Source organism: Erithacus rubecula, assembly GCF_903797595.1.
Source record: "Erithacus rubecula genome assembly, chromosome: 3".
Taxonomy (NCBI): domain Eukaryota; kingdom Metazoa; phylum Chordata; class Aves; order Passeriformes; family Muscicapidae; genus Erithacus; species Erithacus rubecula.
In genome coordinates, this window is record NC_136689.1 from 59,372,180 (window position 1) to 59,397,280 (window position 25,101).

General features: G+C 36.2%; 1 protein-coding gene across 3 annotated transcripts in view; it reads right to left on the reverse strand.

The window, feature by feature from the left end:
• CDKAL1 (CDKAL1 threonylcarbamoyladenosine tRNA methylthiotransferase) overlaps positions 1-25,101 on the reverse strand; it is a 369,457-nt gene that overhangs the window by 107,622 nt on the left and 236,734 nt on the right. For all 3 annotated transcript variants that reach the window (XM_079302373.1, XM_079302371.1, XM_079302372.1), the window contains one exon: positions 18,365-18,510. In XM_079302373.1, the coding sequence (XP_079158499.1) occupies positions 18,365-18,510 (146 nt within the window). The remainder of the gene's footprint in view (positions 1-18,364; positions 18,511-25,101) is intronic.

Consider the following 25,101-nt stretch of genomic DNA (forward strand, 5'->3'; position numbering starts at 1 on the left):
TCAACATCCTTAAACTTCATTTCCATTCAATCTCTAATAAATACCATCTGCTGTGTACTTTAGGGATATAATACCCGTCAAAAACTCAGCCGTATTATGAGAACCGGCACCAAGTTGATCTGAAATGCATATTTGAACAGATGTGTTTAAATTACATCTCTCCGTCTATCCACACACATAAATTCAGAATAAGCGTGTGTTGATTTAAAATGCATAAAAAAGGGATTTGGAGATGCATCAAAAGTGAACAGCATCTCAATGGATCAAGGCTCACGTTACTAAAGGTCATCCCTAAAAATAAAGTTTGAATTTATTAAGGGTTGCACCAGGGAACTGTTCTTGGGAACTGACTTAATGTTTGCTGCACTAAAGCAGCCATTGAAATTACACTAATTTTCCATGACCCATCACTGTTTAACATTAGAGCTGTCAGGCATGGTCAGAAATAATAGGATCTCAGCCATGAGCAGCAGAGAATATGATATACTTTTTCTCAGTTTGACACAATGCTTATCATCAACACTAAATGTCTTGGGCTCTGAGGACCCATCCACATCTGTTTCAGTGACAGTCATTTAGCTCTTCACTCTGACACAGAAATCAGGCATATAAAACAAAATGATTAGCATGCCTTTTTGGCATGATGAAACCAAATGAAAAAATTGCAAGCAGGGCTCCATTAACAAATGCTAATTAAAAAAAATAAAAAAGAAAAAGAAATATTTCTGAATGTGTCTTTTCACCCATCTATAATCTAGAGTCCTGCGATGTTCCAGGGACCTTGAAAAGAAGACATAGTGCTCCAGAGGTCCATCTAAGCCAGCAATCTGCTCCTAGCAATAGGCATCAGGAGTATCCTGGGGAAGCATTTCAGATGCTGAGCCCTCTCAGAATCCCTTTGTCCTTCCAACTGAGTTTTTTAGAAAGATGTTTCTGTAACCAGTAGCTTTTGATGGATTTCTTCTCCATTAACCTGTCAACAAGTCTCTCCTTGAATCTAAATGCCTCCATATCAAAACCACTTGAAAGAAAAAAAAAAAAAAGAAATCTCTGGTGAGCCTTCCATTTGCTAATTCCATTTGATGCCCTCTAACTGTTATGCTGGGGGAGACCAGTAACAACTCCTTCACGTTTCCAGTAGTCTTCATGATTTTACTGACTTCTCTACTTGCTCCTCACAATTAGCATTTTTCCAGACTGAAGAGTACTTAATTTCCCTTGTGTGAAGATCTGCTATACCTCTGATAATCTCTGTTAGTCTTTACAGTAACATTATATTGCACAGTGTAGCCTATCCTTTTTGAGAGGGGTGTTGACAGCATATAACAACACAGGCACAACAAGATAAAAATCTCCTTAAAATAGTTCCAGAATTTAGATAAATTATCTGCTTTTAATATTTTTTCTTTCAGGTTTGGGTTAATTTATTTTCTAGTAAACAGACAGCAAAAAGTAATGGACCTTACACAACATAAGGGACAAGAGAAATAACTTAGAAAAGAAATAAGCTAGAAGTGAAAACAAAAAGAAGGCCAGGCACATTTCAAAGACAGGCCAAAGAAAGCAATGTAGTGGTAAAGGGGAACAGAAGATGTTGTCAAAGGAGGAGTAGTGGTATGACAAGTTGAAAGACTTTAACAGAGAATGTAAGATTTCTGTCTGAAGCAGAACCAAGAATTGATCAAGAAAAATGAATGAGGAAATAAAATTGCCAATGGGACAGATGTTTCATTCCCAAGGTGTTTGTTCAAGATAATTTATATTAATAACTTCTGCAGCACAGAGAAGAAGTAGAGAATGGCAAATCATACGTTAAAACAAAGGTTTTGAAAACAAATGCACAGCTTGAAAGAGTTCCCCTAAAAAGCTGATAGATTTAAAAGAGACACAATTCTTTCACATTACAACCTATACAAACAAATTGACTGGATCTTTTTCTCTTATAACTTTGTGAGAAATCATCACACAAAAAGTTTTCCAGTTGCAAACATCAACATGGAAGGATCAACACAATGAAGGAAACACCATTTTCAAAGTACCTAATGAAACACAACTTTTACCACACCAGCTAATCACCCAAAACACAGCAGCTTATTTGCTACATCTTTATCAACACAGTACTTACAGAAGGTGTTGTTACAATTAAACCTGAGAGTCACAGTTTTAACAGAGCAGCAGGCAGGTTGTCTGGGACAAAGCTTTAGCAGCCATAAGCACTTTTCCTAAATGTTTGCCAGAGGCAGTTAAATCACAGTTCATGTACTCTAAGTAAACAATGCTGCAGTTTTACACCAGACAATTTTTGATGTACATTCCTATACATTCTTAAATGTGAACTTTTCAGAGCCAGTGTGTCTCATGTATCAAGTATCTGGTAGGTCAAAACCTTTTACTGTCACCACTCTAAAACTTTTTTCCCTTAAAGAGCAATGTACGTACAGGAAAATGGTTGCACAGAGAACTACTACTCCTACCAGGAGTGCAAAAAGCAAATTTGAATAATAATAATAAATTTCTCAGATTTAAGTATAGTATTTGGCTCAAAATCCAATAACATCCTCCCAACTCCACAAAGATCAAAAGCTGCTATTGTGTAACTTTGAATTTTTTCATTTTTATTTCATGACCCACTGGCAAATGCGACTATATGGTCTTGACACTTCAGACCTAAGTGTGACACGAGGATTGGGATGTACTCAGAACACACCACCTATATAGCTTCAGAATTGTATTTTCAGAGGTAACACTTCAGACATACAAGCAATGCTATTTCCTTATTAAGCCAAAACCCATGAGCTTAACTTCAAAGAAATCCAGTGTGCTTTACTAATTAAAGTATGATAAGATGAAGTTAATTATATTTCAATATAATCATACTTCAATCAGCATAATGCAATATAACTCGGATCACTGGGAAACAGAGGATTTACCTTGCAAGAATAAATTTAAAGAAATTATGAAGTAAATATTTCAAAGGGCATGCATAAAGAATCATTCATTCATTCATGTAAAAATATAATTGAAACAATCTTCAGAAAGAACGGGGCATGAGTCTTAAGGTAATGGGCATCACTGGAGTGATAGTAAACAACAAACACTGTCTGCAGATCACTGTCTCATTCCACTCATGACATGCTCTGATAACAATCTGAATTTAAAGAAATCACACCAGATATAATATCCATCTTTATGAGCAAGAACAGTTCACTTGGCTAACTGGAAGGTAGCAGAATGGCTGTGAGAAGTCTCTGTTTTGTTCTCAGGTATGCCCAAACAGCAGGTGAGTTCAGAATACAAGAGATTATACAGGATTGGTCCATAAAAATTAATTATCTATCAGTTAATAAGGTATCATTTAAAGCAAAATACTGGGCCTTCTCTTCCAAGTGGAGAAAGGGCAGAAAAACCAAAACCACCAGGAAAACAGCTCTAAAATACCCTAGTTAACCTCAGAAGGATGGCCTCAACCAGCCAGGTTCTTACACACTTCATGTTTGTAATGTTTTGGAAGCAGCTTCCTTTGTCTAGAACTGCCAGTAATTTAAGAACATTTCTTTGTAAAAGACAGAATCAGCTTAGAATACTGGGGTCAATGGAAGTAATTAACGCATGCCTTCCTTCCAAAGTTTTGAAGGACATTCAGATTCATACATGCATACCAAGCAACACATAGGAGACATCAGAAGCAAAATCAGGAAAAGATGGTATTTTAAATGTAGACTGTAGCTTGTCAATGACAAAGTTAAAACAATACAAAATCAATGGATACTGTTGCCTCAGGGAAGCTCTTAACCATTTCTCTCTGTTCAGTTCAGAGAACTACTTCACTTTCAGTATGTCACCAAGTTGCAGATACCTTAATAATGACAATTAGGATAGCTTACCATATCATTATTAGTGTATATTATCACAGTCAAAAGCTTTAAATAAAATAAAGGAGTGTTCCAGGTGCCTTATTTTTTTTTTTTTTTTGAGGACTCTGAGTCACAAATCTTAAGCCATTCAAACAGTAGCTTTCCTGCCTGAAGCCTGGGTTACTAAGTGGGAAATTTAAAAGAACTTCAAACATAAAATGAATAATACATGTCAATATGACAAGAGGTATCAGTAAATAATAATAGCAAAGCTATTAATGAAGTCCAAATAAAATCCAGGGGTTTGAAAAGATAATGAAACTCCAACTAGTCAAATAAAAGGCTGGAAGGTATTCACCTTAAATATTTTGGTCTTGCCTGTGTCAGATGTCCTCTGCTATGCTGAGGAGCACACACTGTGTAAATGTGTTTCTACATTATAAAAAAGTAAAATAGCCAGAAAATGAAGCTTTCAAAGTTAACACACTCATACCATGGAGAAATAATTAAGGCAACTTGATATTGTAAGTGGTTACCTGATTTGACCTGATTGAACTGAGTGACTGAAAGTTAAAAGAGAATTAGCACAAAATCTAAAACCTGCTGTTATCACTGAAGAATCATCAAAGACAAAATTAAATGTATGTTTTATGAAGAATTCAAAGATATGACAGCATTCTAATTATGGCAACTAAAGCTCTTTGGCATCATTGAACCATTAACACTGGATAAGTAATGTATGAAAATTGCATTTTGGGATAAGGTTTCAGGAAAATTTAATAGCATAGAAGATGAATAAAGATGTAACTGAGATGAGTAACTTCTTTCTCACATATAAATATATGTAATTAGGTAAGAGACAGGATCAGTACCAACTGGGTTTAGCAACCTGATTCAAAGCACAGGAGTAATATCTAAAGTTTAAGGAAAACAGAATTTCTTCTATCTTGACATGGTAAGACAAAGGCATGGCACATGAAGTCCCAAAACCCAGAAAGAGTCTTTGGGGATCCCACAATTAATAAATTAGGCAGGACAGTTACTATTGAAAATGAAATAAGAATCAGGATGAAGCAGGACAAGTGTTAAAGAACTAGTATCAGTCTTGTAGCAAAGAAAATTATAAACTTCAGGAAGTTGTGGGAGTCCAAGGTTTTTCCCTGGCTCCTTTGGGGGTGCAAAAACCCCCCTGGCAGACCCCTCAGAGACCCCCGAGTGCTGCCCAGGAGCTGCAGGGGCTGGATTTGGCTCCTTGGGAGAATCTGCCCACGTTGAGAGAAGAGACACAGAAAATAATGATGAGTAGAGTGTAAATTAGAATGTTAGAACGTAGATAAATAGGTTTTCTTGAATGTTTATGATAAGGGACACGTGGCCAAGATGGAGAATTTGGGGGGTGGACACCTTTTCCTCCTTCTTCTCCATGTCATCCATGTTGGGTGACACGTTGGCACTCTTGGATTGGATGGGGTCAGGGCTGGACCATTTAATACAATTGTATTGTATTGGTAAAATTTTGTAAACATGTAATACGTAGTACTAACTATATAAGATAAGCCCTGCCTTCACCAGGTAGATTCCACCATGGATGCCAGGCTGAGCAGACCCTGCTGGCCAGGCAAAAGGTGCCTGAGATAAGAAACAATAAACAATCCCTGGAACAAGAGAAAACCGTCTCCAGCAATCTCTCTTCGGCGGCTTCAGAGAAAACCAGGTTTTGAACCACCTTCGTGTCCCTCTGGGGTGATCTCGGGGCAAAGGAGGAACCCCAGACTGGGACAGGAAGTCACCAAAGAGTTGGTAAAAGCAAAAAAAGCAATACTTAAGAAGGAGATGGAAGAGAAGTGAAAACCTCCAAAAGCATCATTATGAAAGGACATCAGCGATGTACTCAAACAGGAATATTAAATCTAATAGTTCTGATAAAGGAAAAAATTGAAAACTTTTGTCTAAAGAGATAAGTATAAAAACAAAGAGTATTTTGATAAGCGAGACGGAGAGAGATGAAAAAAAAAAGAAAAAAGCTTCTCCTGAGGTTCCCAACATTCTAATCAGAGAATCATACTACAATTTGCAGGGGAAAAGACCTCCCCAAAAGCCAACAAATTTCTGAAGCAGGTTAAAACTGTGAAATTAAATCAAATCTATACAGAGAAAACAGAAAAATGTCTCAAATGAATGGAATAAGGTGGTTATAACTATTCAATTTTGCAAGCTGAATGTAAGCTTGAATTTAATAGTTACCATGAACTCCTTCTGTTAAAGCCTACTTAAATGTAATGAATAATTTCATAAAATACCCAAAGTATGATACAGAGGGAGTAGAATACAAGAATGGAATCTAATCAATTCAGTGGAAACAGCAATGTGTGCATTCAGACCATATCACTGAAATCAATTTTATCAAATCACACTATGTTCCACAGTAGCCTTTGAGCACCAAAGAATCTGGAAAGCCTCTCAAATGCCTGCCAGGCACAACAGTGCCCTTTTGGCTCTGCAATACCAGCACGAAATATGAAGAATTCTTAGGCAGCAAGATCCACAAGGTTGGTGCAAAAACTAAATTCCCAAGCTGAAATCCAATGTCTGGGTATAACATGTTGGGCCTAACACAGACACTGGGTTTTCAACCTTGAGAAAAACAGAAGGCACGGTATAAAAAGAGGTCTGAAGGAAGTGCAAATTAGGATCATTAAGGATGAAACAGGCTGTATCTCCAACAACTTAAACTCATTTATTGTGGAGTGGATATTGAGCAACTGATGCAAAACTACCATTTATGTAACAGCATTCTGAAAATGCTTATTCCATGTGGGTGGGAATTTATAGCATATCACAAAGTAAAATCTGTTACAGGCAAGTAAATAATCTCTCTTCTTCAGATGGACTCCTGAAGTCACTGCAAATAATCCAAGAGTAAGGAAAAGGTGAAGAAAGGCACATTGTGTCTCTAAATGAACCAAGACTGAAGGAGAGCTATGGAAAATGCAGCTTTTTGCTAGGCATGGTGGCACTTAGCAAACATGTAAGTGGTTTCAAATGTCCACTTCACATATAAAAAATACAAAGGTATGATGCAGAGCACAGTTGTATGAGGCTTAACTGAAGGAGCTATTAAAGAAGCAGCAGATGAATCCTATTTGTAACATTCCTCTCATCTACCTGAGAGCCTGAGGTATCTGCTAACTTGCCTGAACTCTTCATCACCAGATAGAAGATCTTCAGGGACTGCTCTTTAGGGTTCCCTAACATACAGAAGGTAAAATGCAGGCAGGATACAAAGTAAGTATCTGTAAAGGAAACCAGGAGGTTTAAGGAGAAAAGCAAGGCACATTGACTTTCCTAAAATAACTGAATGTTGGATGTCACCTTGGAAAAGGATTTCAGAAATACTACATCAGCTACCTTGCCTTTATGGAAAACAGGAACAAAAGGTGAAACAATGATGAGAGCTCAAGTCCCTTTTTCCCTTCCAGCTAAAACGCACACTACCTTCACAGACAAGGATGGCAGTGAACTCCCAAAAGACAATGAAAGGCCTAAAACCCACTGTATGTGTGCAAAAGTTTACAGCAAGATTTTAAAATCCTGTTCTCCAGAATCACAGCTAATAATTACAGAACAAACTTGTTTTGGTGATAAAGAACTTCACATTAACTGTGGCAGCCTACAAGGTGCAACAATGGCATCTCAGTCTAACCCTGAGCTATGAGCATCTATCAAACCTGCAAAGGCACCATTTCCCACAGCAAAAACATTTATTTGGGCCTGATTCAGGCTTCAGAACTTGGCAGAAAGTTGCACAAGGAGAACACACAGTCTTGCACCTTGTGGTTGTGCCCCAGCAAACTTTCAAGTCTGGCTTTTCATGGAGGCAATGCAGGTGCTACTGGAGTAATTCAGAACTTGCACTGTGAGTAATTGTTGACAAAACAACACACTGAATTTAGGAAGCAACTACTTGGAAGATGCTATTGTCAGTTTCTGGCTCAGGGCTTAGTTATCAGAAAGATAAGTTATTTAGATGCAATGTGTTATTTCCCTCATAAAGTAAAGGCTTTTTATTTATTTATTTATGAAGGAAGCCCATCTGAAAATTAAAAAACAAAACAAAACAAAAACCACATTCAGGCAAATAGGAAAAGTCACATTTACACGAGATCATTAAATACATTCTTGTTTCAAGGGGAAAAAAACACCAGCAGATCAGAGGAAAAATCTCAGGATAGAAGTTTAAAATGAAAGGATAAACTAATACCAAGAATTCATAAAGAGTATTAGAAGAGGATTTAAACTGAATGTGAAACAAGCTTTTGTGCCAGAGTTCAAAAATGAAAGGAGGATGCTCAAAGTTAACTTCTGGATGCTCCAGAAGTCTAATGGAAGGAACAATTAATCTCTGTGTGTGCAAACTCTATGCATAGGATGGGAGCACATCCCATAGAGATGCTACATTAGAAAAAGAGAATTAAAAATCCCCAGCCACTGTCTTTTTATAAACACAATCACTGTTTGGATGCACATTTAGTTCAATCAACAAAACAATTTTTTGTTCTTAAGAATTATTTGAACATTTGCCTTAAGGAAAAAAAATGTTTATTTGCATTATTAATGAAAACACAGAAATATTATCTCATCACTTAATGTCATAATTACTGTACTTCACTTAAACGCTGTCAAGTAAAAGCTGTATTTTGTGAAAACATACGTTAAGAGACAGACTTCAGCTTCTGCTATTCTTCTAATGATGAAAACTCTCAAAACACCTCACAAATTTGCATTCTGTAGAAAATATAACTAAATGATCTAAGGTAACCAGCAGCAGAAAAGCCTGTTATGACTTACTGTGATTAAATCCATGTAATATTTTAGACATAAACAAAGCAGGAATGTAAATCTTAACAAATTCATACCTGATCTTTTATATAAAATTTTAACATTTTTGAAAACCTAAACCAGACAACTAGAACATTCTTTTTGTACATAACTCTAAAATATCCTAGCAAAGCACTAATTGTTCTGTTCACTAAGTTATGGTAAATGGCATTAAGGACTCATTTTTCCCACAGAAAGGTGTATTGGGTTTGTGTGGCAAGGTTGTGGCAGTGAGGGAGGCTGCAGTGGTGGAATATGCTAGATGGAAAAAATATTTCCCTGATCACAGCTGGGAGTCCAGCTGGCTGCCTGAGTCATTTGTAGGATTGAGGTGAGTCAGATACTCTCCAAAATCTTAAGTCAGCAGTGTGGGAGCGCTCATCTCACTGCAGTGGAAAAGTCATGCCAGTCCATTGTTCAAATGTCTGTCTGTCTCCTTCACTCTGCAGAGTCTGCAACAGAAGATTTTCCTTCAGCAAGCACAGGGGCTAAAAAATAACCATAGCACAAGGACACACACACACAGAGAAATTCGGCAGCAGAAATTCAGCAGCAGCTCTATGATGGACCACAAAACCCATTGTTCAGATGCATGTACCACTTCTGCAGTAAGCTGGAGGCTTATGTTGAAGTTTGTCTCCAAAAAAAATCCTTCAAGGCAGATAAATAGCTGGGAGTGCTCAGCATTTTTCTGTAATATAAAGCTTTATGTAGAAGACTGATTCAAGAGCTGACTGCAAGTATGGAACTTGTGTTCTGATCTCAGAGTTGCCTCTCCTCCAGAGGCAACCAGGGAGGCATCCAACACAGCAAACCACAAGACAATTCATTTCTATGGCCTCTGGGTTTTGCCAATAAATATTTTCTCCAGATTCAAGACAAAATGGCTACAATCAGCCACTCTAGCTTTCTCTTCTCCTATGGGAAAGGTGTTTGGCCATACTAACATTTTCCAGCTTGAACTAGCATATGAATTACAGCTTTTCAGTAGATGGATTGAGAAGACTTTACACTGCTTCTTTTGCCCTTACATACAACCATATTTCCAATATTGTCCTCCTGTTATGAAGCAATTTAACAGCTGTACTTTGTCAATTACTCCTACTAAACAAAATGACAGTTCTACATAATGATGAGAAGCAAAATAGAAAGACAAAAATAATTATAAGTGCATGAGATAAGTGATTCAGCTGTGGAAAATAAACTTTAAAATGTTATAGTCACTACTCTTACGCACAAACTGTTTAAGATTTCAGGTCTGTGATTATTCTGCCATGTAATACAAAGTTTACAACTATAAATTTCATTCTTATTAAAAAGAGGTGAATCATCAACCCCTGAATGCAATATATAGACCAACATAAGATGCACATGAACACAAAACTGAGCTTAGCCAAAGTAATCTGTATCAGTGTCCACAAATTGATGTACAGACAAAACCTCTGGGTAGCAGAATTAGCACACCTCTTGAATGCAACAGTGTTTTAATTGGATAGCTATACTTTTAAAGAGGTTTAAGAGGCTTGGAATATTTCCATTTCTATTTCCTAGTTTTCTTCATTTAACCAGTTTGTGCTTAAAAAAACCATTAAAGGTATGGATCAGCTATGGAAATATTGCTTTTTTTCTATTTCTTCATTCTTTTCAACTTATTTTCCCCGAAAGTTTGACAAATGTAGATTCAATCAGAACTTATCAGCTGGTCAGCTACCACCCTCATCAAAAACTCCTTTGTGCCACAGTATCCTACATGATCATAATAATATGGCTTACAAAACCAATTCATAACCTAGTATTAAGGCAAAAATTTGAAAAAATTACACACTGGAATGAACAAAAATTTTCTTAAATGTATCAAATATGAAAATTTAATACCACTATCGCAATTTTCTGATGCATGCCTGATACACTATAAGGTGTATCTTGCATTCATATCTGTAGTAAGTTGCTATCAAAAATACTTACACATCTTTATGTACGTTTGGATACGCTTAAAAGCTCAGGAGCAAGTTAAAACTGAGAATTGGATGCCAAGTCAATCTGCTATTAAGCACATTTTTTTTATAAACAAATTAGTCTCCCCTCCCCAGGTTCTAAGCTCTGTGTTTCAGGACAGTGAAACACAGTGAAAATTCAGGAAAAAAAAAATGAAAAAAAGAAAAAAGTTATTTTAGTAATTTTGTATCTCAATAAGTAAAAACAACAATTTAAACTCATAAATATTAAATGGTTTAAGATTTATTTCCACTACTGAGTTCCTTCCTTATATCCTCACTACAGATTTGGTATCATTACTTCCGAAGAATACATTCACATGCCTTCAGGGGGAAAAGAAAAAAGGAAAAAATGATAGCATCTTGCTACACTTAAGAAACTGAATTGGATGTACTTTACTAATTTCTAGTTTATCATCTAACAATACTTCCACATTAGGATTTTACAGAAGAAAACTGCAGATGAGGCTGCCCAGAAAAAGGAGAGTCTAATCATAACTGCATACAGAGACCATCACTCCAAGCAACTTCACTACTTGTATTTAGTAAAAAAGTATGCCAGATTGTAAGCCAAGTATAATAATCAGATGAAATTTCTTTTACATTTAATAAGGGCACATATCTTCTCTTTCATAACTATTCATAAAATGATTTCTCAAAATTTTGGCCAAAGCAGAGCATCACAGTGTTGTGACCCCAAAGGATTTGAAATGCTCCATGAACCCACTGAGTCTGCCCTCAGCAAGCTGTGATCACCCTGGGCACTTTATTTCCCAGGCTTCACCCTCCAGTTCTTACTGGAGTCAAACCTGAGAACCAGAAGGAAAAGAAGCCCAAACTACCCCTCTCATAATGATTCTCTTATCTCCAGAAAAATATGTGTATGATTCAGAAGAAAATGCTGTAAAATGGGATTACCCATAAGCATGCATATCCTGCTTAAACAGGTCAGTATGCAGACCCAAACTCCTCCAGAATCCAAAGAGACTTAATATAAAAAATTACAGAGCATAGAAATTTTGAATTCATAGTATCCTATACAGTATCTTCCCCCAAATAAACAGGTTGAAGTTACATTTAATGTCAACTAATTATCAAAGGAATTATTTTATGTTAACATCCCATCACATGGTTTGCTTGGGACTTCTGTATTTATCTGTGTACATTCCTCACACATGAACTGACAAGATGCACAAACAACAGGATACAGCCAGCAAAAGGTGACTAGTAATTTATAAAATGGAAACAGATCTAATCCTCTGAATCACAGCAGTAAAGAGGTCTCTTCATGAATTAACTAAAACCTGATTCACAACCTGTAGAACAGTGAAGACAAAGATTAAGAAGGTGCAGATGTTGCCTTCCTGCCTTCCATTCCCTCTCTAGGAAAAGTATATCTCCTTACTAAAAAGTAAAGCTGCAGCAGCATTAGGTGAGAAAAGGGCAAAGTGCCATACAGGCTAAAATGGAAAGCCTGCCCTCCTAAAAAAATCTTTAGCTTGAAGTCATGTTACAGTTTAAAAAAAAACAAAAAGCTATCCTGAAATACCTAATGTTTGTCTCTCCACAGTGAGTTCTAAAGAAAATCACTTTTGAAATGTAAGGTGGTGAATGCTGATGTTCAAAAATATCCTAATGAAATTAATGGATCTGCAACTGTTCAGCATTTTTGAAATCTCTCACCTACTTGCACCTCTTTCCAAGACATTGTGAACCAAATGCAGGGCAGGAAGGTTATAAACTTAGCAAATTCCAAATTTAAATTTCAAGACAACTAAAGAGAACTAATCCTGTGATAAAAGGAGCTTGTTCATCAAAAACTACACCATGAAGCACTAGGGTCAAGTCTAGACATAAACTTGATTGTACCTTTGTGCTGTATGATGAAAAACACCCATGTTCCGTTTTTGGTGCAAATTCAACACCTTTTAAAGGCACTCAATTAATTTAAAACATAAGGAAAAAAAAGAGACACATTTGGTAAAGTGATTACCTCAGACTCCAAGAGCAGACAAAAGACAGAGTAGAGAGAAGAGTCTAGAGACTGAGGTATAAAATTACAGATAAGTACCAAGTACACTCAGCAATTTCTTAGCAGAGAACATCATGAGGATTTTAAACAGATGACATTTGCATTTGCAGTAGTCAGACTGACAGAACAGATGTGCTAAAACCCATTAAAAAAACCCCAAATCTGAAAGGCTTGTCAAGGTTTGTTAGGGACACGATCTGCACGTCTGCAAAATGAGCTCAACAAAGTCTCTCTCTGAGAAGCAGAAGTGCATTTTGAGAAAGAAAGTGAAATAAATTCACATTGTAGAGTTGCTAAAGTCTACTTCATAACTACCTGCATTTTGAAAGTGAGTAGAAAAAGGTATATAAAAATTGTAAATGGTTATTTTTAAATTGCCTTCTTTTTATTGCCTTCTGATTCTACATTCAGTATATGTCACAATAACGTGATGAAGACAATACTACTGCCACAAGGCTTTGGGACAGCTTTAGAACTTCAGGTTGTCTGAAACAGCTGCAAATTTGATGATGACTCATTTAGCTGTTTATCTTCCAATGAGAACTCAGCAACATTCACGAGTTTAGTATATGGACACCTTTCAGAATAAAATTATTTAGAGTTACAGGTTATTTATGGTGTTTGTAATTTCCTTGATCACCCAAATAATAGTATTTGGAAACAAACTTTTGGGAAGATGTTTCTTTATTATTTCACTCAAAAGCAGCTACTATAAAGTAGAGACAATTTTTAAGCCTAGGACTTGTGAATGGCAAGACACACACAATAAATACAGAGGGAGACCATAAAAAACAGCTGATTGTTCACACAAGCCCTCATGATATGTGTTATGATGTCAAGAATAAAAACAAAGTCACAACAGAGGACTGGAATCTGGGAAAAAATATAGCTTGTGAAATTGTTCAGAAAGGCAAGAGCAGCCATACTGAAACATACTGGACAAAATTACATTGAGAAAGTGGACTGTGAAAAGCTCCATTGAGACACACAGCTATTGCTGTTAAACCACTGTGACTAGGAGAAGACAACAGCAAGATCCACTTTGTTCCCAGTCACGCTATTCCACCCTGCAGCAGCCTAACTCACAAGCAGATGCAAGCCTGGCTGCCACTGCAACGAAAGAGACAAAAACAAGGCACATCAAAAGAAATACAAGACAAGACAGCCCACCCCAAAACCTTAAAAACAGAATTAGGAGTGGCCTAGGGAGCTGCTGAAGCTACCAATTGTCAGCTTAACTCCTGGTAAAGCAAGAGGGATGTAAGGACAGTGTAACACCTTCTCTTAATTTGGACAGTATCTCTAGTGTCTTGGGACATCAGGCAGTTGTCTGCAACTGCTGGGCAATTAGGTCTTCACTTTGCACTCGAGTGAGTAATTTCCTTCCAAGTTTGTGATTTATTTTCCACTGCACACATTTACTACTTTAGGTTCTTTACTGCCTTTTTCCAACTGCATGTAATTATGTACCTATATATGTTGAAAAATCAAGGCTTGATTACAACTAAAGGTAATAGATGCTCTGAGAGGCTTTAGAGTAGGTGTGATTTTAATGGAAAAGGGAGAACCAGTGAAAAGAAACCCTAAAACTTTCTTCCTGACAGAGCTGCAGCTCCTCCACCAGCAGACAAGTTTGCTGGCTTTCTGATGAGCTTGGAAAGCTCCAATGTTTCCAGTCTGAATTATAAGACAGTCTCAAATGAACAGCAGCAGATATCCACAATCAATGTTATGCTCCTATCTCAGAACACAAGCAAAAACAAACTGGGAGGCAAATCCAGCTTTTCCTCAGAATTACGCTGTTCTCCAAAACAGAATAGTAGAGTGTTTCAATCTAGCTCTAAATTTCCCTACTTTTCTGTTTGTCTAGATTTTGGGTTTACAAGTCTCTTACCAAGCAGTAGTAATAGGAGACATATATATAAACTTTGATGAACATCAGATTCACTTCACAAACCAACAAGATGAGAGAATATAGTCTGAGCAACAGAAGCAAACCACATTTGGAAAACACATTATCAGTCTAAAGACTTTTTAATGGGTATATATTCACATTGCTGATTATTCAAGCAATTACAGAATATGACATTCAGATCTCAGGTTTCTTTAACTAAAATATATTCCAATTGTTTGCTTTTATCATCAAAAGTAAATTTCAGGAGATTAAATTTCAGAACTTGAAGATAATTAAAACTGTCTTGCTCTTTTTGCAACTACAAACATCACCTTTCAGAAATATAATCTATACTGAATCTTGAAAGTTGAGATCACTTGAAAAACAACTCACATTTTGATATAATGACACCAAAAAGAAGACTTTTTAATATGACTAAATTGGTCTCTGGATTAAATTTACTTAGCAGCAATTTCTAGAAGTCCTATATTTGGCTGCAAACACATTGAAACTAGTATCTCATGCAGGAATCAGTCTTGTGAATCATGGCTATAGACTATATTAGTCCCTAGAAAACACAGACCAGAGCACTAGCCCTTACTTACAGCCTACAGACTGTGCACAACCTCTACATTAATCAATACATCCTCATTTCATGCTGTTGCTCTCTAGAACAGTTTATTTACAAATAAATTCTCAGGAAATATCTATATCTATATCTATATCTATATCTATATCTATATCTATATCTATATCTATATCTATATCTATATCTATATCTATATCTATATCTATATCTATATCTAATCTATATCTATATCTATATCTATATCTATCTATCTATATCTACATATTAGCTCTCCAGATATATTTAGATCAAAGTATAACTACTCAACAGTATTTTCCTGAATAGTTGAACTTAATGAAATTTCAGTGCAAAGAAAGTGCAAAATATGTTAGAAGGAATTTCTAAAAAAAAAAGTATTAAAGAAGCCTTCTGTATTTCAGTTTTCACATCTAATGGATTTGCCTTTCTTGCTTTATATTCTATGTATTTTGCTATTGATTTCATATTAAACCAAAAATGTTGTCACTTGGTTGGGGAGAGTGGCTCTGAAATACAAATACAAAGAAATATCAAAAGCCAGCACTAGAACATCAGTACTAATCTTGAAAGTTCATTTATATTTCTCATGCCTGTGGAGTCCTCAAAAAGAGGAAAAATGTGACATTTCTCCATGTCCAGAATGCTCTTTTCATTTTAAAAAGTGAGTTTCAATCCAGAGAGTAGTCTGTCTGGAGTACTCTTGGAGAACTCTAACTTCTCTATAAGATAGTCTGTGCTCAGCAGGATATAAATAAATGACCACTCTGAAGAAGATACCTCTGCAGTCACTCATGGCCCTTCACAGGAAGAAAAAAACTCTCTTCTTCTTGGCAAAAAAAAGCCCCAGAGTATTTTGTTGATCTGATTGAGAAAAAGATTCAGAAATCACTTGATAAATCTTTGGGGTTCCAAAACAAAAACTATGGCATGGTTATTTCTTTTCCTTTAATAAAACTTTTGGTGAAGTTATTATCAGAGCAGATGTCACATTCTAGAGGCAAAGGTGACATCTGGAATCTACTGATAAGTCCTTGTACATTTTGTGTAGGAAGCTTCTAGATGACTTTATGGCCTCAGCCAAAGAGAAATAAGATATAGAGGGCTCTACTTTTGGTTTATTTTACCTTTTGATAAATGAGAGAGAGAAATAATCCCTTTTGGCCATTAAAGTAGTTCAAGCACATATTTAATTTTAGCTATTCTGGCTCTAGGCTCTGGAGTTGTCTGCAGCCATGTAAAGTTCTGGCAAATTTTGTGCTGAGATCTTTATGGGAATATCTACATGGGAATGTAATAGCTGGCTGCTGTCACAAGAGTCAAGTCTACAAACGAAGACTCTATGCTCTTAAGTGCAAAGAAAAACCTTGCATTTTACAGATGAGCACATGTTCAAACATCCAAAACATTTTCTCTGCCTTGTATAGCTTCTTTATCCTGCTGCCATATGGTACAAAGATTTTTCCATCTTAATAGCTGGATACTATTTTCTAAGAGGAACTACTAGATAATTTGGTATTTTCTTAATAAGCAGGACAAATAAAGTTTATTATTCTTTAAAATCAAGACATCAAACCAGTTTTCTTCCTTGTTAAGTTCACTACAAAAAAGCCCTGGAAAAAGACATACATTACTGTATGCTCAATGACCAGCTGCTTTAAATTTGGGTATTTAGTAATTCACTCTTTTCTGTGTGCAAGAGCTGAATGATTTAATAAATCTCCATATGCCCCAACATGTGCCAGCTATAGTGGGTTATCGAAAATCCAGCTGCTGTTATGATAATAGCTGCCAATGCTGAAACTACTGAAGAGAATAATGAATCAACTTCAAGTCAACTAAAACATAAACTGACACAGTTCCACTTAAGATACATGGGAATACAATACATCTGTTAATTAAAAACTAACACTGATCCATAGTCATATGAAATTTAGTGCCAAGAATTCATGGGCATTGTTTGGGGTGGAAAATTAATGCAAATCAACCTGTATGAAGACAAGCAGCCCCATTTCCATCAGTTGTCCTAAATGCATAGGAATGTCCTATAAATTAGACATTGAGTTTGCAAAACAGATTCTATTGTGTCACAGTTGGCTTTCTTTATTACATATTATAATTCCCATGCAGCTAATAGATGACATGTTTTACATAGCTAGACTTCTGGATTTCTCTACTATCATTAAAAAATGAATATGAACATTATTATGAAAATTTGATTGGTTTGATGTACCAGTATTTTAATGCAAGGTAAGAGTCAACGGTACAATGCCACTGCCCTTAAGCCACTTAAGAACAAAAACAAAGGAAGCAGAAATAGAGAAACAAGGTGTCAGAACAAGGTAGTCAAACAAGGTGTCAGAAATTATTCTCCAGACACATTTTTTGGAAAATCAATGTAGAAATATCCATCAAAGTATGTCACTATTAACTTTTTGAAAGCTAAGAAAATACTTCTTTGGATATGAAATCATTAGTTGTAGTTACAAAAGCTTTGCAGGTAGATGTAACTTTCATCTTGGTGTCAGCATAGGTAAATATATTAATGACACATTATTTAATTTCTCACAATTAGCTTTGTTGTTAAGGGAAACAATTTTGAAATTAATCTAGAACTCATCAGTCCCCTAAGTTAGAGTGTTATTATACTGATGTAAATTTACATAAGATATAGGACACAAAATACTTACAAGGATAAGCAAACACAAAACCAACCCATTTACATTTGCTGGATCATCTCTAGTACACAAAGCATGCAATGCTCAAAACCACATTAAAGACAACTTCAGCAAATTCAACTTCAAGCAACCTATATATAGTAGTTTAGGTATAAAAAATAATTTAAGAATGGATGATTTGAAAAAGATTAGGAATATACTGACAAATTAAAAGCATGTCATGCAAAGATTTAAGATGCTTATAAAAGCTTGAGCATAGGGGCCAACCACATCAAGGGGCTTACAGAAAACTCAGACTTTGAAAGCTTAAAGAACCTCATTTTTTTCATATCTTAATTATGAAGTTGCAAATAATTGTGTTTTCAGCCACATGTTCTAGACATTTCAACAAACCCAACACTGTCATTTTCTCAGTTATTAGTAGACTTACTTTTCTTTAAGGAAATCCACTACTTGTTTGAAGTCTGCCACACAATATTCTCTTTTCATGTCCATGAGCACGCTGTCAGAGGCTGACTGGACTGGTATGTGCAGAAAAGCATATACTCTTGGATGATTGAGAATCTTGGCCATTTCCTAAGAGTTATTAAAAGAAAAAAAAAGCTTTAAAGCATCATGAAAATAATACAAAAAAGCATTTAAAGTAATATATAGGTAAGTATTAATAGCAATACTTCTAAAGCCCAAACAATACTGAATTGCCTCAGTCTCATAAGAAAGTGATGACATCAAATTTCCTTTGATAGGGATCATGTTCCCTCTGTAGTATTGATTACACAATTAAAAGAAAATTATAGAAGCAAAGTTTTGTGAAAATTGGTGATTTCAGACAGTGGCTGCTTTCAGAAGATGGCAAGGGTCAGCTGCTTTCTTGTTGGAGTGAAGTAACTTCTCGGATACCAAAATGAGAATGTCTGCAATTGGAACATGCCTAAAGTTGATCAGTTGCTAATTAAGGTATACCTCATCACTTGCAAACCTACTCCAATACTGGTCTGAAATGTTACCTGTGTTACTTGAGAAAAAAGGACAGAAATTAAAAGTGCTTGGGTGTAAAATTAATAGAATTAATCAGGGGACAACTTAAAACTAGAGTGATGGGTGGAAAGAGACATAGGATGTTACACATTTTGTACAAATGCATAATGTCAGGAAAAAAAAAGGTAACAGCAAAATGCAAAACCAAACCTTCTAATGGAGGCCAAACCAAACCCCCAACAGAGGCTTGGCAACATGATGGAATGTGAGATGGAGAATAGCATATGGTGGTCTGATTTCTCTCATTTTTATTATTTAACCATTTAAGGACATACAGTCAAACAACCAAGTTTAAGTATTTTTTAATGTTGAGACCAACCAGCATCAAGAGTGTAATATGGTACCATACTATTTGTTAATCTTTGTCTTGCAACAAAGAGGTGAACTTGGATAAAGAACCATATTCCATGAACAACCAGGTCTTGACATACAGTTTTCCCTTTCTCCCTGTGCTGTGGGCATACAGGAAATGGCCTGGGACTGAGCACTGCTCTTCTGCCAGTGCATTCTGTGTGCTCCAGTCAGCCTCACTCATCCCTTTTCTCCTGTTGTCTCTGATGGCACAGATACTGTCTGACAACACATGCTGCTGCCATGTTTAGTTTTTAAGATGCAGCTATTTACAAATTCTTTCCAGACCATTAATCAGCAATATTAGTCACGCATCTAGATTTTCTCTCTGTATTTTTACAAGGCTGGCCTAGATTGTTCAAAGAGAAGGCAGATATCCTCATGCCTTTTCACTTGCAGGAACACAGCTTTTAAAAGCACTGATTTTTAAAACAGGAAAAAATGCTCTCTTGATACTCACTTTTCATCTGACAAACATATGTGTACAAAACCTGAACTTTATCAAATCACTTCTGGAAGCAGTTTTGAAAGTTTCTGTCTAATATCCTATTACATAAATGTCTAAGAGAAGTGGTTACATTATTCAAGGCACCAGCTACTCCATCTCAGGTATGTAAACTCAATTTGATCCACAGAATTGCAGACAATTTGATACACAGAAAGGCTGTGTGCAGTGAGCCTGGCTCTCAGTGGAAGCTGGACATAGCTGGTTTAATGAAAAAAGAGCAAAGGCCACCATTCATCCACACAAATTTTGTGTCCTATTCAAATGGAACTATACTTATCTGTGCTTTTAATAACTGTAGATGTTCAGCTAGAATATATTTTTAAAAATGCAATTGTACAAAGCACCTAAAATTGGAAAACCTTTTTTTTTTTAAGCTTTAGAAAATCTTGTAAATGTAATTTATATGAAGCATCCTTGTAGTCATCTGTAATTTTTCTGTTTATCGGTAATCAAATATGTTCCTAAAATATGGGAAATATCAGCTGAAACTTAAGCTATGGACCACAAGCTTATTATTCTGCTTATCTCTTGGTTCCAAGTACTTCATTCTGTCTTCAAAAATAGATTTACGATATAAGGAATCAATAAAACTCATGTTTCATGACATGTTTCTAAATCTGCCAAGTTCTTAAAAAAAACTCACCCTACGACATAGAAAAAAAACTCTTTGCCACTCCTCTCAAATTTTGCATCTTCTGAAAAACAGACTTTTTAATATGACATCAGTTTGTGAATTTTTTTGAAAGTAATAAATTATTACTAGAATTTCTAGATACTAAAGTGTTACTCTAACTTTTGTAAGGCTGAGAATCATTTGATAAAACAAAACCCCAAACAGATCTGCTGCATCTGTTTGTTTGTGACAGAAATATTAGATTTTAAAAAACCCTACCTTGTTTTACCACAAAGTTTTGATTTTTAAGGTCACAAATGTGACCTTAGTTATATGAAAATGTTGGTTGCATTTCTCATACTCACATTAAAAAATGAAAATTTTGGGGCAAAGTATGAAGAATGAAAACCAAGTTCTAAAATCTCAAAACCCCAACAGCCACCACCACCAAAAAAAAAAAAAAACAAAACCAACCCCCCCCTACAAAAAAAACCAAAAACAAAAAAAAAACAAAAAAAAAGAATAACAAAAAAAAAAAAAAAAAAAAGAAAAGAAAAAAGAAAAGAAAACACCCAAAAAACAAACCACCAACAAAACCAACAACAACAAAATACCTCAACACTCAACCCCACAGCAACCAGCTGCTGATCTGACAGTAACGTGCAGAATCCTGCTGGTCTCACAGTTCATCTCTTTCAGTGGGATGTGGCCAAAAGGGAGAGTTTGACTGCACTTCCTCTAAGAGGAGCTAAACCAATGGTGTCCAACAGCCAGTGTTAAACAAGACTAATCAGAACTGCTTCTTCCAGTTACTCCCCATGCAAAAGAAAGAAAACATATGTTTTCTGCAATCACTGTTGTCGATCACTTTCAAGATTAAGAACACAACTGTTGTCATTTAAAGTAATTACCCTTGGTTCTGCACTAATGGGACACAAAATGCCTGGCATTAATTAACTGAACTTTTCAACTATCACTACAGGTCCTTGCATACAGTAAAAGATACAGCTGCAAGCTGAAAAAAATTATTGACTATTTCACTGCATCATTTTGGTTCAGAAAAATACTCCATATGAAAAGAACTGGCATTCTTCAGAAAGTAAATAGCTTCTCTTGTGCATCAGAAATTCAAAAACAACACACTCACAGTCTGTCTGGGAACACTAACACAGCCTAGCTGCTGTGGTCATGGGTTTCAGGGATGTTCTGGACAGTCAAAGCTCCTCCTGGAGATGAGGAGGTTGCAAGCACCTCTTTATATTGTGAACTCCTTTTCTTGCTTGTTTTCTGTATCTAAAGCTACACAAAATACACTGCACGTGCTTTGAATCAAAGGTCCTACTGATAAACTGATTTAGCAGCAGGTACTTGAGGATTGAAATTATTAACTTTGTGAATTTAGCAGAACACAAATTACTAATACAAACTAAAAGCAAGACAGCAATAGCTGATGACCCACTATTTCATTGGCATTCACTTTTAAGTACTGATGGTATTTAAATTTACCTTTTATAACCAGAAACTCTGAGCGAGCCATCCAGAATAATGAATTAAACAAAAACTTTGCATGATTTTATCAGTCTTCCAAACTTTGCACTGTTCAGCTAGAAATATCACATTCTAACCCATAGTTTTAAGGTAAAATTGTTCCAGTCTTATCTTTTATCCACTCTACCCCTAAAATAACACTGAAGTTCTTTATCACACAGGTTTAATTAAATTACAAGCACTCTGCACTGAACAGTCATACTTAGTCAATGCTGACAGATTTTCCCATACTACAGATTGCACGTAGTATACCAGATTTCATCATTGAATAAAACTATCAGTTAATATCCCAAAGAGTATTTGAAGGACATCATGGGCTAATGCATATTTGTACTTCACAGTGTCTCAATATTCTAAGCTTAACACCTCTTTCCTGTTGGTTATTTTATATATTTATTATAAAATATATTTATTTTTCTCTAAAGTGCTTTGCATTAATTACGTATTTCAGTTAGAAGAAAAAAAACAATCTAGAATTTCATTTCCATCTGGAAACAATAAATGAACATTTTGTAACTGTAGCACTGTGAAAGAAACTTTGTCATTCATCACGACTGAAAGGGCTGATTGCCTTTTCTCACTGTTCCCTGGAATCTGATGTGTCTATGAATGAAGGGATGCACTACACAAAAATGAAATTTCATGTAGGAACTAAAAGGTCAAAAAGTAGCACAATTTGTTTTAACCTGACTCTACAAAAACAGGTGTCATCTACATTTGGAAAATAACAATGTAAGTGAAACATCCTTTTGGATACTGATCACATATGAATATTTTTTCCAGTCCTTAGCAGCTGGAGTACATTAGAACACAAGGCACATTACCAGAAAGATTTCTATGTAGTCAGTGTATTTTATCCTAGCAATTACAATACACAAATTTAATCACCTAACCAGAAAATCACACCTCCTGTTTGCAATGACACCATGTGCAACCATAGAAAATTGCAGAGACAATAAACATCAATATCTGTGCATCTCTATGTCAGTAGCAGCAAGCTGTTCAGACAGCTGTTCTTTCCCCTTACCTAAACCAGGCAAAAATCCAAGTATTTGAATTCTGTCTCCTGTTTGAGTCACGATAATGTGAATAGCTTGCTTGCTAGCAAAAGGATTTTGTCCTCTGCCAGCAGTGAAGCCCAAAGAAACCCTTGTCCACATGAAAACATGACAAAATGGCATTCGGTCAAAACTCCATTCCTTTGTGGCAGATATTAGTTTGGGATACGTCACGAGGGGTGTCTGCTGACTGTTGTCTTTCAGAAGCCAAGTGGTGCCACCACCAGCACAGTCTGGATGAAAATCAAGTGGCTGTGGCTCATTTTATAAATTCCTCTGCTGCAGTGCAGCTCAGGAACAGATGTGATCTTGTGATGCAGGCACGGGAATGATGACATAGTTATGATCCAGTCTGGAAAGCCCACAGCAGTTTTGTTAAAACGAATGAACAGGGAACTCTCCCCACACTGCCCACCCCCTGTGAGTAATGGGGCTGTAAAAAACCAAGAACATGTGGGATGTCCCTGAGGACACTGGCTGGAAGGCAATGCCTCTCCCTCACCTGTGTATGAACTGGGGGAAAAGCCACATGATGGGCAAGCTTAGTGGCAACCCCTACCCCACATAATATGACATGACATGCTCAGGTCTTTATCCTGTTATTAGCATAAAGGCAGGTCACACTGGAGCAGTTAGAAGCCCATGCAATTCTAGCCAACGTAATTTGAACCTTAAAATCAAATCTTTGGGTTGCCAGATGGAGGGCAAAAATCTGTTTTGTCATATGGGAAAAATGCCTTCTACATTACCAAACAGAAAACTGGTATTAGCTCAGGCCACCCTTGGAAGTGGATATAAACCAGACTGCAAGCTGTGATTTGCTGATAGGAAAACCAGCCATGAGAGCCATATGCTCAGCCCTAGCTGTTCCCAGCTGTTCTCCTAGGTGTGGGATATCTCTACTGTTTCCAGCCTCAGAAAACTGACAAACCATAGCTAGCTAAGCAACTTTTTCCTCCCTCACAGCTTAATATGTATTAACCTAATCCCTTAAAAAACGAAACCATGCCACACCAAAACGACCTAACATGCTTTCAAGAGCTTGCCACATCTTCCTTTATTAAATAAGAGCACAAGCTAACTTGAGTTCCTGCACAAGCAGTGATGTTCAGGTAATATCACAACACAATAACTGTATTTCACAGTCCAAAGCTTAAGCTGAAGTTTTTCACATCTCTTCCCATGAATCAGTGCACAAGGGAAACACACAGCACCAAATACACTAGGCAACTGATTTGTAAACATAAAAATATCAAGAATTATCCTATTCTGTTAACAGGTGGATATGGTTCTTCCCAAGATTATACATGGTTATATCCAAGAATAAAAAGAAACTTCTTGCACAGTACCATTAACTCCCACAGTACCATTAAGATGTCTTAAACCTTGGTTCCTGAAATTCTTCACAATAAGCAAGCTGGCACCTATGTCATAATTTGCTTCCAATATTAAAGCAGGACTGACTTTACACTGGGTAAAAATATTAAGTATCAGCATCTCCATTGGGTGGATTGCTTATTACTCAGCCTGTGATGAGCCTTGTGAGTCTCCACATCACCAAAACACAGCTGATTCAGTGACACCTTCAGCATTAATACCACACTAATTTCTGTGCACCATGCAGGAAAATGGCTCAGTGCTTTCAAAGATGAGAACTGTTATTGTTGCTGCTGCAGCCATTGTTACAATCCTAATGAGCCTTTGTGGAGCTTCAGAGCGCTGTTTGTCCAGTTCCAAAAATTGATTCACTTTAGGGTAAAATGTACTTTCATTAATGGTTACAGTAATGGTTTGACTTAAAACCAGCCAACCAAAGAGCTAATACTAATTCCTTGTGAAATTATTAATTCTGACATGCAAGAAAATACACTTTTTTTTTTGTTTGTTTTCTCTATGGTCTCCCTAATTTCTCATCATTAAGAACTCCTCAAATGAAATATTTTTTCCCAGAAGTAAATAATACTCCTTTTTTCAATATGCATTAGAAACACATATTGGGAAGGTCCTTAAAACAGTGATTTATTGCAACAGTACACTGTTACTTTAAATAA